At 33.2% G+C, this 14,220-nt stretch overlaps 1 protein-coding gene across 6 annotated transcripts in view; it reads left to right on the top strand.

The window, feature by feature from the left end:
- LOC109533087 (hemicentin-1) overlaps nucleotides 1-14,185 on the top strand; it is a 168,044-nt gene extending 153,859 nt beyond the window's left edge. For 2 of the 6 annotated variants that reach the window (XR_007281415.1, XR_007281414.1), the window contains 5 exons: nucleotides 2,168-2,331; nucleotides 4,647-6,098; nucleotides 6,383-7,097; nucleotides 10,847-10,892; nucleotides 11,563-11,600. Coding sequence is in view for 3 of the 6 variants with exons in the window: in XM_048666101.1 (XP_048522058.1) it covers nucleotides 2,168-2,331; nucleotides 4,647-6,098; nucleotides 6,383-7,060 (2,294 nt within the window). In the remaining 3 variants the exon portion in view is untranslated. Of the gene's footprint in view, nucleotides 1-2,167; nucleotides 2,332-4,646; nucleotides 6,099-6,382; nucleotides 7,098-10,419; nucleotides 10,541-10,846; nucleotides 10,893-11,562 lie in introns of those variants that run through there. The other 4 variants (XR_007281416.1, XM_048666101.1, XM_048666103.1 and 1 more) reach the window with 4 other exon arrangements.
- The last annotated feature ends 35 nt before the right edge of the window (nucleotides 14,186-14,220 follow it).

Raw genomic sequence — 14,220 nt, 5'->3', positions numbered from 1 at the left:
TTTAGAGCAAAGTATTATCTAAAGACGGCGAAATTTACAAGTCCATAGGTGCTTCAGTATAGTAAATGCGAATGTTTCAAGCTGACAAAATGCACGATTTGTGTCGATTTTAATCAAACTTTCAGTAGGCATCGCTAGAATCAGTTGTCTGAAAATGGTGAAAATTTTCGTTCTCTGCTTATTTTATTTTATAATATGCGAATGTTTAAATGAAAGAACGCCGCTAGATAAAAACTTTCATTTTGAGAGGTGAAGTTGGAGCAGGATCTGCGCCAATCTTTATCCAGCTCTCGCAATCTTTAGAATCAATATCTTCTAACGACGGTGAAATTTTCAAGTCCCACTGTAATTGAGGTTGGTAGAGTTTCATTTTTAAATGAGAGAGGCCAGTTAGGTAAAACTTCCATTTTGAAACCGATATTTATTACGCTCTCAAAAAGCAGGATTAGAGCTATTTTTCTGAAGTTTTCGCTATCTTTAGAGTGAATTGTCCCCTAAAGACGAGAAAAATTTCAAGTTTCTTGGAATTCAGTTTCAGCTTGGAAGACTTGAATTTTTAAGCGACAGAGCGCAGAAAGGCACTTATATATATACACTAATATTTTAAGTCTAGTGTCTTCCACAGATAGTAAAAATTTTAAGGTCTTACGTGCTTCGGTTTGAAAATTGGATGTTTTTAATGATAGGCTCCATGTGGGTTAATGCCTCCCATTTTTATACTTGTTTTTAAGTTGCGTCACTAAATTCAAGCGTGTCGTCTTCAGATATTGAAAATTTCAAATTGCTACTCGCAATAGTTTGTACTGTAAAAACTGTATAATAGAAACAAAAACTGTAGAATTGTTAAATTTAGGTCATTGTTTTTCCCGTCAAAACCAGCATCGTACCAGAAGGTATCGGCACAACACTTTTTTTTATTTTTTCCAAGTTGGGCAAAAAATTTTGCTGTAAATTTAAAAAGAATAATTCATTTTTATTTATTCGATAATACATAGTTACATTTTGAAAAAGTTTTAATTTTCAGACTCAACTTTTGAAAACTCACTTGAAGTCGTACACAATGATAGTGAAATTGTTAAAACTTCTAGAGCTTAATTTGTTTAAAATACAGCAGCAGCATCCCGTTTTTCATCATTTTCGTCTAAACTCTTCAAATATTTAAAAATTGTTTTCTCAAAGCGCACATGGTTTATTGGCGGGCTAGTTTTAGAATATTTTTGAATTATCATTTCGACATCGATTTAAGCGAGATTTTGTTAAAAATTGCACTTTAATTTCGCAAAAAAATTCTCGAATTTTCCGCTTTACGAATACTGGCTTCCATTAGGGTAATTTTAACTTTGGAAATTCAATTTTATCAAACTATATTGGACTTATTATTGCTCAATTCTAGTGATCTTTTATGGAGTTACAGAGCTAAACGTGTTCGTGAAAAAATTCGTGATAATATGCACTTTTCACTAGTTCCAGTCTAGACTGACGATAAACGAAACAAAATATAATGAAAGCTACTTTGAGCATTATTAATTGTAAACTCACTTAGAGTATTACCCAACTTCTAAGAACCATCTAAAACACGCTAATTCGGAAACATTGAGATAATAAGAAGATATCTAGAAAGGGACAGCACAAACTTAATATGTATGAATTATCAAAATTGAAAGAAATGTAACAAAATTAAATTAGATACTTAGCTGAAAATAGGCTCAAACACACTGAAATAATAAAATTTCAAGTCAAGTTGAAGTTTTCAGTCTAAATAACAAACTATTTATACCATTTATCAATAAGAAACAGGTGGTACATAAAAGCGCAATAATGTATGTATTAGCCTAATGACCATTTGCATGGAAATAGTTAAGTGTTTATGTTGGTTGTTATAGTTCAAACGTTCAAGGCATGTTTCGTTCTAAAACAGACTCGTAGTCTTTAGGTACATTTGCTATCAATCAAAACAACTAAAATGGAACCCTTGAAGAAAAATTGAATCACACATTTTCCATAATGATAAAATCCCGAAAAAGTATGATCTATACACGGAAGTATTCTAAATGTTTCTCCGACATCTTTTCAAGCAATTCTAGAATATTTTATTGTATCAATTGGGTGTTCTGAAAGCCGATAAAATTTACCCTTTCGCTAATATGTCTCTGTATGTATATTACAGCGCCCATCAACCCATCATCTACAGTAGGAGATAAGATAAGGCCGGGGGTTGCCCCACCGGTTGGAAGTATGCAGGACCACCCCCTCTCCAACAATACCGATCCCAACGACAAAGGTTTCTATGAGAACCTCCCCTTCCATGGCATGCAGAACCCACCAAATAAGGTAGAACATTCCTCCTCTTATGCACTGACTTCCTGTTGCGGCTTGGAGTTACCCTATCACTACCTAACACTTAACAGTAATCTACATTTGTTCTTTAAATCTACACTGATAGCTTCGCAATAGTTTTCTCACTGCCCCTAAGATCTGTATTTGAATTGAAGTGATCAAAGCGACACACCCATTGTGAATTCTTCATTTAATTCGAAGTGCTTTCGATCTTACGCCCAAAGTGAACAATTAATTATCCAGTTCACCTTTTAGGTTTTGTCTATATTGATATATTATGTACTTAGCATCAAACTGTGTTTCTTAAACAGTACACAGAGCTCATGTTGAAATTGATCATCGTCATCATCATCGTCATCAAATCATGACAAAATTGAAAAAATGATAGAAACGGCAAACAAAACAGCACAGGACTGCTGACAAATGTTCTAATCGATTTACAAAAAAATTATCAAAATTCAATATTGGAAACATGAATTTAAAAATTTTATTGATCGGTTTTTAAATAATTCCCAACTTTATGTACAGTTAGAAATGAAGAAGTGATCAGCGGACTTAATTATTACATGTCCAGTATAAAAAAATCATGAGCTTAAGACACGGTGTATGAAAGAAACTTGAATTCGATGCAGAACTCAAAAGTAAAATTCAATTTATATGTTTCCACTTGAAGAATCGAGATGATCATAATTCTAGCAAAACTAAAAATTTCATTAACTTAGAGCGAGAAAATAAAGCGAGCTTTCTATAAGTAGAAATATTCTATATACAGGGTGGCCCTCAATTAATGTGAGAAAATTAACTGACATTGTTTTGGCAAAATTGGTACAAGGTGTCAAAATGTAAACAAAATTTTCGTTTTTTTATAGGTTCTTGACTTTGACTATTGCTATAAAAATTTGTTTTTCGGGTTTTTTAATCCAGCTTATAGTTCCAATAGGGCTCTGGCGGCTACAGTGTGCCAGCCATTTAAAATACTAGAAAAATTTTTTTCGCTTTAAAACATCGCCTTCTTATTGGCAATGTCGGATTCTTCGATATTTTCCTCATATCTCGAAAAAAAAATAAATTTTAACTCTTTTTGTTTATTTACAAGGTGGTATTGAAAATAAACTGATCTTCCAGTGATCATTTTTTCCTCTTACACTCATTTTCAAAATCGAAGGTTTATGTTGAAGCTAAAACTTCATAGTCGACTTGAGAAAATAATAATTGAATATACCGGGTTATATGCATGAGCAAAATATTTGAAATTAAACTACACTTAGTTGAAAATATTCCAGAGATTCTGCCTTGGATAATATTTGTCTTAAATTGCCTATGATGTTTCAACTTCAACATGAGCTCTAGATCGTGAATCTCCAACGAAGTGATCGAAGAGTTAACGGCGAAAAACCAAAAAGTTGATTATTTTTGCCCAGCCTATAGATCAAGGAGACGACAGGAAAGTTCAAAAACACGTTCAAGCAATTTGGTTTACCGTTCAACTTTTGCTTTTGAAATTCAAAAAAATAATTTTTTGTCCAACCAGATGCATGCCCAACTTTGCTAAATTTTGCATTATTTTATTTGTCGACCTGTAAAAACTTTATACAAAGTGCTTAATTTTTATCAAATCATTGACTAATAAGAAACAAAAGGGGCTCAACAACGCTTCAATCCGAAACCAACTTTCTATAAGGAATCATCATTCATTCAGTGTAACGTTTATTTTGTTGAGCAGTTCAAAAAATCATTAGAGGTTTCAACGTGAAATATTACAGAAAGGGTGCGAAATATCGACTTGAACTTATACATTTTTTGTTGGGGAAATATCGGGGAACGAGGTAATGCCAACAAAACAGCAATATTTGAAAAAACAAAATATGTCTGATGTTTTAATTATCTCGAGACCAATATATTATAAATATTTTAAATATTGCCTCTCGCGCCCTCTCAGAAATACAAGTACATAGGAAGCTTAGATTCATCGTTTCAAAAAACGTCCTAACGCAACAATTTTTGGTAGTAGTGAAACTGGTTAAAAACCCACCAAATATAATTTGATATCCTGTTCATCAAAAAGTATTAACTTTCTGATAAGATAAATCTCTCTTTACACAATGCAGTAAATTTTGTCACATTAATTGAGGACCATCCTGTACATAAATTTCTATAAAGCAGAAGATATTGATTGTACCAAACACTTGCTTGTTCAAGCTAATGAAAACCATACATACACTTTGTTTGAATTACTTGCCTTTATTTAAGTTTTCACGCATTTTTTATTTTGCTGTTGTTTTACATGTTGCTTATTTTGTTTTTTGCAGCCTGTATCCGTAATAGCGCCCTTTCACCAAGGAGTCACTCGCAATCTAACATCTTCCCGTGCCACCCTCAACTCAAATGCCTTCAATCATACTTTCCAACCGACACATTTCCGTACCCTGCAGCCAAAAACTAACACCCTAAAGCGAAATCAATCATTTGCTGGCTTCCAATCGAATCCCAATGGAAGAATGCGAAAAATTGGAGAACCGCAGCAGCTACCATGGGCCACTCAATATAGCATTTTTATGAGGAATATTAATCCAACGTTTCTTGGGTCTACCCCAAATGTACCCGTCAATTTTGAACAGTCGAATTTCTATACGCCACTTTTTCCTGCATTGATGGTACCAAACAACAACTTCTCCAGCCTTCCGATCCATCAAGCTTTCTCGGTAAATCCATCCTACCAAAACAACCAATATTATCAACCTCTGGGGACTAAAGTCTCCACCCAGAAACGAATAGTTGGACGAAATGAAGCGAACTTTAACCAGAAAAGAGCTACTAATGACGAAATTGGCACAGGCAAGGAAAGTGTTAAAGCACCTGCTCAAAATAAACCAAAGAAAACTGTTTTAACCGCAAACCGATTCAATTCCCTAAAAACCGAAAAACACAAGTGTTACTCGCCAACTTTTTATTCAATGCGCTGCAGGAAACATGCAAAGAAACGACCCATAGTGTACGCTTTGCCCAAAAAATGCCTAAACCATCTACCAAAAGATACAAAATCTACCGATACCCATACGAAAGATTTTCAAAACCTCACCGACAGCATCCAAATTTTCGAGCAAAATGATGATGAAAAGGCAAATATTCCCACGCCAGCCCCCCGATGTAAAAAACATAAAACGCCTGAAATAATCTACGCGAACATATGTGAATCCCTACAGCGTAGTATTGGAGAGTCTCCAAATAGTTCCAGTGATAGTTGTGACGGTACTGCTGTTGAAACATCTACCACTGAAGTAGAAGTGCATAGTGCTGGCGATGCAAAGCAGCCAGATGATGAGAGAGACGTCCGAAAGGAAAACGGCTCATTTTCTGAAGAAAAGAGGCCTAAAATTGTGGATCATTCTCCCAGGCTGGTAGCTTTCTGTCCAAAGAAGCTACAGCCTCTAGACGCGGTGCCTAAAATTTCACCGCAGGCAATGAAAAATTCCCCGATTCTGAAAGTGAGCCCAAATTTCATCAAGCCAAACGTGGAAAGCCCTAAAGGTGCTCTATCTTTGAAAATTCAGGCCAGAAAAAATTGGTCACCGATTCAAAGCCCATCGGAAAATAAGAAACAGCCGACTATTTCCTTGAAGGAAAACACTCAAATTCAATCTGCTGAAGAAGAAAGCTGCAAGGCTCCAAACAATATTCCTCAAATGCCTATTTTAATACCAAAAAGTCCAAGCTTAGATAAAAGTGCTGCTCCAAATAACAATAATGCTGCTGCTAATCAGGTTTGTTTTTGCTTTATTTGTTTTATTTTGTTTTTAGTTTAAACACATCAATTATTAAGTTTGCGCAGTCTCGATAACCAGTTTTATATACGTCGGAAAATTTCATCAGCAAACTCGACGGTCACCATGACTCTAACACCCGATAAATCCTTATACTTGCTCAAAATTATTAAACTAACTTTACCTAAATTGTGCTACAGTAGCTATAGGAGTGTAATGTGTTTCTAATGTAACTGTTTTTATTAACCCGCTAATTATTGGCTATACTAACCGTTTTGTTGCAGAATGCCTTTTATACACTAACAGCCCCCCATTGCAAGCAACCAATTCTGCCTCCCCAGTATTCTGCCACCATACCCCATCAGAAGCATACCAAATTGATACCAAAAGCCTTATTCCAAGAGCAGATAGCCAAGAGCAAAAGCTTTTCCAGCAAGTCCTCGAAGCACAAAAAGCATTTCCAAATACCACTGCAGAAATGCCACAGTTTTAAGTTTCAAACTGCTGAAAGTTACTTCCAACCGATCAAAAATATACACGAAGAGAACCTGATGCGGAATGGTTACGCGGGTGATTATCCCGCCAGTTCGTCTAGTACAAGTAGTCTGCAGCACAAAAACACAACAAACCAGCATAAACGGGAAAAGCCGAAACAGAAAAGCAAAGGTCCTTTGGTGTTGCGACATCCGAGCGACTACCAAGAGCAGTTTCAAGAGAATATTCAAAACTCAGTTCACCTACAATATCCCCAACCGATCATTCCCGGACGGGGTTCGAATATTCCACAAGGGAAGCAAAACGGCGTGGTGCAATACGCTGACTTGGACATGCCCGTAAGTAGAAAGAGTTCGCACGAGAGCTCCAGCTCGAGCTCGTCCAAAAGTCATAGTAAAAAGCAAAAGCCGAAGACTGAGTATGCCACTTTGAGGTTTAATGAAGTGGGACAGGAGATAGACGTGTAACAAATGGAGTGGTTTTAGGATGTAAAGATAATGTTAGGTAAGATGGGGGCAGTAATGCTTACAAACAATCATTCCTTACTAACGTATTTTATACATAGTTAATTATTTCTATCATATTTATGGAAATAAGGATCATGTACAGCCAAGGGGATGCTTGACTAAATGTTATGTATGAATATGAATGCAAAGTAATGCAAATGTTTTCGCTAATAGTTTCTGCAAAAACACCCCAACACAAATAGTTAATATACCTGACATCAACTAGATGTTTATTACATATATTTCGCGTTTGATATTCGAAGTTTACATATTGTCTCACTCCTCATATGATTTTTCTGTGAAGAAATAGAAATGTTTATATCACTTTTAGGGAACGAAATTTCGTGGCCTGTTCGGACGATGAAGATTCGAATTAAAGACGCCGAGTCGCCGATGGTTAAATCTGTTAGTTTATTATCTTCAAAACGATTGCCTTCTATTCCGTAAAAGAGTAAAAAGTAAAAAAGCATATTCCAGATAATTCTCCTTTGCTCCGTCAAAGAGTATGAGCATAAAAGACACCCCAAAATAATCAGTGCATACTTCGTTCAAGGTGTCCCTTAAAGACATATTCAAAAGAACACTCAGACATTATTTGGCACAAATGAGTACAACGTGACCTAATTTTTAAAAACAAATCTCGGCTCCTCGGAACTTGATAGTCAAAGTTAAAATGTTTTGTGATGTTTTTGAAATATCTGGAGCATGTTACAATGGATTTCAATGAAACTGGCTGCCAATTTGTTGCTATGTAAGACGCATGTTTTGGTGAAGCAACCGAGTTCATCAGCTTTGGGAAAGTGAGGAATTCTTGAGCGCCTCGGTATAAAAACTACCAAAACTTTTTACTTGGCAGGTAGAATCAACTAATTTTTTTGAGTTGACGCACTAATCCTTTCTGAACATTTTTGGGTTCTTTGTAAAATCTTGTAGATTCATAGCATCTACGCAAAAAAAACTGCTTTCTGTTTCCTTGCTATTTAATCAATTAATTGTTCAAGGTTTTGTAATTTTTAACTGACCGACAGTCGTCCGAATGGTGTTTATCAGAAATATCACGAAAAGGCAAAGCGAGTTTTTAGTAAAATATGGCCCTGACGTAGCAAAAAATACACAGCAGGTTTAATGAAAATCCGTCTGAGCGCTTCCTGGATATTACAAAAAACTTAATTTACGTTTCGTTAATGTAAAAAGTTAATTAAGTTAAGTCTAAAATTGCCAGTTGGCAAAAGAATAGAAATATTTTTGGCGCAAAAACTATGAATGCATCAAGATTTTACAAAGAGGACAAAAATGCCAAACGATGATTAGTGCATCAATGCCAAAAAATCAGTTCCGCTTAAAAATAAAAAGTTCTGGTACTTTTTCCACCAAGACAGTCAATAATTCCTCAGTTGCCCAACGCGGATTAACTCGGTTTTAGCAAAACTTGGATCAGATCGTGTGCGTTTCATCCAAAAAATATCGCAGTACTGTTTAAATGTATGAGACAAATTCTTTTCTCAAGATATTTTTTAGCTACATTTTGTACGTTAATAATTGTAAAAGTAGTATAAGTATGTAAGGTATTGTTGATAAGTTCATGAACATATCGAACCAATTATACTCTAAGTACGTACTATACTATGTATCTAACGCAAAATCCATGTAACATGCATTATTAGACATACGAGCATATTTTCAAGCATCCCCTTGTGTGTATCAAACCTTATTAAGAAGAATGTTTACAGGCCTATGCCCTCAACCTGGAAAGCAATAGGCGAGTTCTAATTAATTGCTTATGTTGTGGAAAAGTGTGTCAACTAAACCCTTTATAATTAATTATATTATGGTATTACCAATTAATCAAACCGTTAAAGATTACATAAAATTATTACTACATTTTGTAAACTCGCTAGATATTATGAGTTAGTCAAAAATTGTTAAAGTAGTTTATTCGTAATTACATTATTTATAAATCTGGGTTCTAATTTCAACACCGCCCATTTGAATTTTTTACTCAAAAATTTAAACGATTCACGACTCGTCTATTTTTCCACTGAATTTCGATTCACAGTGGACACATTTGCGAAAATCTATCTCGTTGATTGTCACACTTCTAAGGCTCTTTTAAAATATCACTAGTATTTATTGTATTTATTAAATAGTTTGCAAGGGCATTGCAGATCTAAGTTGCATGAGAACCAGGCAATCATTTAAGTAAAAGTTTCTTCATTTTTTCGCATCATTAATGCCAGAAAAATTAATCGCTTAGAAAAATAAACTGCTGAAAAATTGATAGAAATATTAATATTTTTTGTCTTTCCTTTGAAACGCTGTGTTTTTTGCCTGAAAGCTTGAATAGAAGACTCGATCTTTCACTGCAGCTGGAAAATTTTATTCCCACTCAATAATCAAGGACATAGTTTATTAGAGGTTTCAATTTCCAAATGTACGAAGTGTAAAATGGATAATAATATTTGAAATAACTTAACACTTTTGCATAATAAGTTTTGAATAACTTTATTCAATTCTCGCCAAACGATTTTTGGACCATTTGCCTACTGCGCAAAATAAGGGAATTATACAAACCCTATTGAAATATAAAAGTCCAACAATTTAACTAATTTAAAAACGTTTCCTCCTCCATCTTCATTTAGAAGATTTAAAAACTATAGTAAACTATTTAAATAATTTCGTTGTCCAATTTATATTAAGAATCGTGAGCATTCGCCATTTTTGTAGGCCCTTTTTTTTCAGAATTCTTTAAGACTTATAAATCAAGTTGGAGAACGAAATATGTTGAATAATCGTTAACAAACATTTTCCAAACTTTAATTAATCGAGTTTGTTATCACGATGAACAGAAACGCTTTGCTTGTGGCAATAGCCAAATTGTTGCAAAACCGTTTCTGAAGAAGTTAACGCAAAAATTCCTCGAAATTTATTATCATTTTTTTCTTAGTTAAAAAAATTATTGATATTGCAACCTTTTCTAAAGCACGCTATATACTTGAAAATGGAAAACGTGTCCGCCCTCAGTAAACGGTATGATCTTCTACACGCCTACAAGCAAAAAAACAGAGGGTTTCCAGGAAACACAAGAATGCCTCTACATATTCATTTCTGCTTAGCTGAGCGAGCATTTGACTGAAAACGGTGATTTTAGCTTTCACGAAATTATGAATACAAATATTCAAACATTTTACTGTTCTGAATTGTAAAAACCCCAATTTCGAATATATCCGCTAGTTATGGCTTCGTGTAAAAACTCTATATTTCTGTAGCCACTCCTTCTATCAACTATATCTTGACGGTTGTTTTTTTTCTTTATTTTCTAGCCCCCTTTTCATAACCACCGGCGTCGGCCTCTCGCACTTTCCCCATAAGCCAAAAATTCTGACTCGTCTATTTTTCCACTGTTTGTAGAAGAAAAAACCAGTAGGGGCGAATGCCTTAAAGGTAAAATAGCTAATAAAAAATTAGCCTAAACGACAGCGAATTGTTGAAAAAATGAACAAAAACTATGTATGTGGGTTTCTATTATATTTTTTGTATTAGCCCCAAATATTCAGAATTGAGACAATTGAAACTTGGAAACTAAAATTCAAATTTATCAGCTTCTAATGCAAGTCGAAGCATAAATTAATTTAAGAACACACTGGCGATTGCCTTTTTTCCGTCAATTTTTAACATTCGCAATTTAAAAATTTTTGAATTTGTTAAATTAGACCAGATTCAAGATTAATGTTCTAAATTTTGTTTTAGACTAACGGAACTGCACCTGGCGGTAGTGACACATATATTTTCTAAGGTAATTATTAGTGTGTCCTAAAAAAATTGCAACCCATGTGATAACGTTTTTGTTAGTGTTCTTGGTTTTTCAATAAAATTTTAGAAAACTCGAAGTTTCAAAAATTTGATTAGCTATATTCGTAGATAAAACTTAGTGCTTCTTTACATCTAGCAAAAAACTATAGTGATGAATGTTTAAAGTGAAATTATGACCAAATACGACTAATCATCAATATCAAACGCATGCATGAGACAGCCTAGCCTCTCTTTTACATTTTGCCAGCTTCAAGCTTTAACCGATGTATTAATAGTGAATGAACTAAAAACAATTTAACAACGATAGAATCAACTCAGTGGTGATTTTTTGGTCCTTGGTTATAGAAACAAAAAGCACATGTTTTTAAAGCCAAGCTTGTATTTGTAATAATAACCACTAGTTAAATTGAAAGGTGAATAAAAAGTTTCTATTCATTTATTTTGAAGACGCATCACGAAAATTTTACTTTCAAAAAGCCTATAGGCAGCACATTAAATTAGCTGCATATAATTAGAATATTAATGCTTCAAATAAAGTTTTGAAATAATTTTAAAGTGTATGCACGATAGATGAAAACAACTACAAATAGTTTTTTTTTTATTAATTGACAAAGTAATTTTCAAATTAACGTATTGATATATTTTTCTTTCAGCCGTATAGACCGGATCCTTGTGATCTAGTCTATGCAGATGTAGATTACAAATCGAACTATGGACCTATCAACTATAAGGCTGCCTCCGTGTATGCTGCATTGAAGAGAAACAAGTCCAACAACAGAATGGAGGATATTGATAAGCAGGACTTGCTGTAAATCTTTTGGTTTTCATTTTTAACTGAACCAGGTGGTGATAACCGTGTTTTCTATTAACACATTTTATAGCGAATGTACCGCTTCCTACCAAAGATATTTGTTAATAACAATTAGGTTAGTGTATATCTATTAATTTGAGCTATTTGAARGAACTTTTCGTTTATCAAGAGTGGTATAATCAATGCAAAGAAATTATAAGAAAAAAGCTTACAAAACTGCTGTTACTACATCTAATAATGGTTWATTTGTCAGCAATACTTGGTCACAGAATGGTTTCCTGGAAGCAATAGATAAAAAAACCAGTAGATAAAAAAAATACACCTAGAATCTTGGTAAAGTATGTTAGAAAACTCGCGTTTAGAGATTTTGATTTGAAAATAGGGACATCAGTATCRTMACTGATAAGAGTATATACATTTATTTATCGCATTTAAACAAAGCTGAAKATRCCAAAAACAAGAAACRTCTAAAATCTRCATAAACACTATTYTCAGAAACGTTTGATCCGAATATTCTACTATTTTCATRCAGTTTAATAGTTSAATCACCWCATACTTATAGGAMAGTTCAAAGGTGTGAAATCCGGAKATTTGACCGTCCARTAATCTTAATATTTCGTTTTTAGTCGATTATTGTTAGTTTAATACTTCAAGTAGGCATTTTCCTACAGTTYTTCAYAAAACAATRGGAATYTAAGYAAATAAACAGACTATTTCCATTGCAATATTAATAAAATACACATATGAAGACGGTTATCTGATCGCGTACTTTCGCAAAAAATAACAAAATTTGTATTACTGCTAAAAAATATATTAATSGCTTAAAAACATGTTTGTTTCCAGCAGCTTTTGAAACAGTTGCATTGTATCAGCCTGGATGAAGAATAATGAATCACGGTTTTAACACGTAAACATTTGCGAACAGGCAAAATACCTTTACTCGTACATTTTGTTTATAAACATTTGTAGATAAAGTGGGAAGCGTATAAAATTCCATTGTCCTTGATTATATCACCCATTTGATAAACCCCTACACCTGCATGTAATATAAGCGTGAATGTACTGATAAACTAGCGCCAGTAAAGTGTAACATATTTGATAAAATTTAACTGGAACTGTAATAGCACGATGTTTAATTTAAATGTAGAAACGTTTATTATAATAAATGCATTTTAAATTATTCGTTACATTTAAATAGTTTAGATTTTATTGTTAACGAAAAAGTTTTTATGATGTGTGCATTTTATATGAAAAGTGTAAATAAATTGTTAATAATCTTCCTAATACCAAAAAAAAAGAAAACACGTTTGAGACATATCGAAAATAAATATTAATTTGATCGCCTTTAGAAATGTTGGATTTATTTTGATCATTAATGTTGCTACTGCCAATTTTTTAGCTTTAGGTTTTATTTGCCAAAAATGTATTTTTATTATAATTTCACGCGAAGTTAAAATATAGCTCTTGGAAAGTTTAAATAGGCACTTGGTATAATTTATTTCTCCTGTTATTCAATACGGTTTTTAGTTGAATATATAGAAGCACAAGGAGTATGTCAGATACCATTAACAAGAGTAGAAGTGTTAAGATTTTATGTTTAAGAACAAATTACAAAAACATACTTTTTATTTTTTTACAAACTRCTWGTTGGGTATTTCGCCTCAAAAATGTTTGTCTTTAAAAAAGGCGAAATTTCCYCACTTCTTTTATGTGTGTGATAAAAGATGTGAAGAAATTCCGTCTTTTTTTAAGACAAAAATGTTTGAGGCGAAATACCCAACAAGCAGTTTGTAAAAAAAAATCCGCCTCAACAATATAGAACTTATCTATACTTTTTATTCATGTAACCAGTATAAAATTTGACTTTATTTCATTTTATTTCGATTTTGATATAATGTTGAAGGAAAAAATWATTACGTGGTAAATATCGTATCTGGCATACTTTTAAAAGTCGCTTYATATATTTGCRATCCCCTGTAATCATGTRACACAAGTTCTATACAGTGGWTTGCATTTTAATTGGTTATCATGGTTTAGAATCCTGTATAAATCATTGAAAGCTTTGTTGATTTCTTGATTACAWTCATATTAAWCCATAGAYCGTGATAACACTAAAACTAAAGCATCTTAACTTATTGTTATTTATAGTTAGCGAGTGCTCAAAATCTAAACCTAGTTTTTATACTTAGAATTAAACATTTAATAAAGGTGCCAAAAATTGTAAGTACCCTTATTAGTTCTTCGCAAAGATACGTCCATTGAGATATTTAAATGATTCGATATTTGGTGTGGTGCTCTGCGAAACCAAATTTTAAACTTTATAATACCGATTATATTTATATTAGAAGCTCTTTGTATAAATACCGAATTGATTAATAATGGTATTAAATTGTATCATCTTGTAGATATGTAACATACAAATAGCTCTTATGCCATTTATTTATAAGAATACATTCTACACAAGACTGGGTGTTTTACTTCCAAATCCTTTAAGTTTCAC

This window comes from Dendroctonus ponderosae, unplaced genomic scaffold, assembly GCF_020466585.1.
Source record: "Dendroctonus ponderosae isolate FM_Combo_2020 unplaced genomic scaffold, Dpon_F_20191213v2 Dpon_F_20191213_4, whole genome shotgun sequence".
Classification (NCBI taxonomy): Eukaryota; Metazoa; Arthropoda; class Insecta; order Coleoptera; family Curculionidae; genus Dendroctonus; species Dendroctonus ponderosae.
The sequence above is the reverse complement of the archived record's forward strand: the minus strand, read 5'-3'. Positions and strand labels throughout refer to the sequence as shown.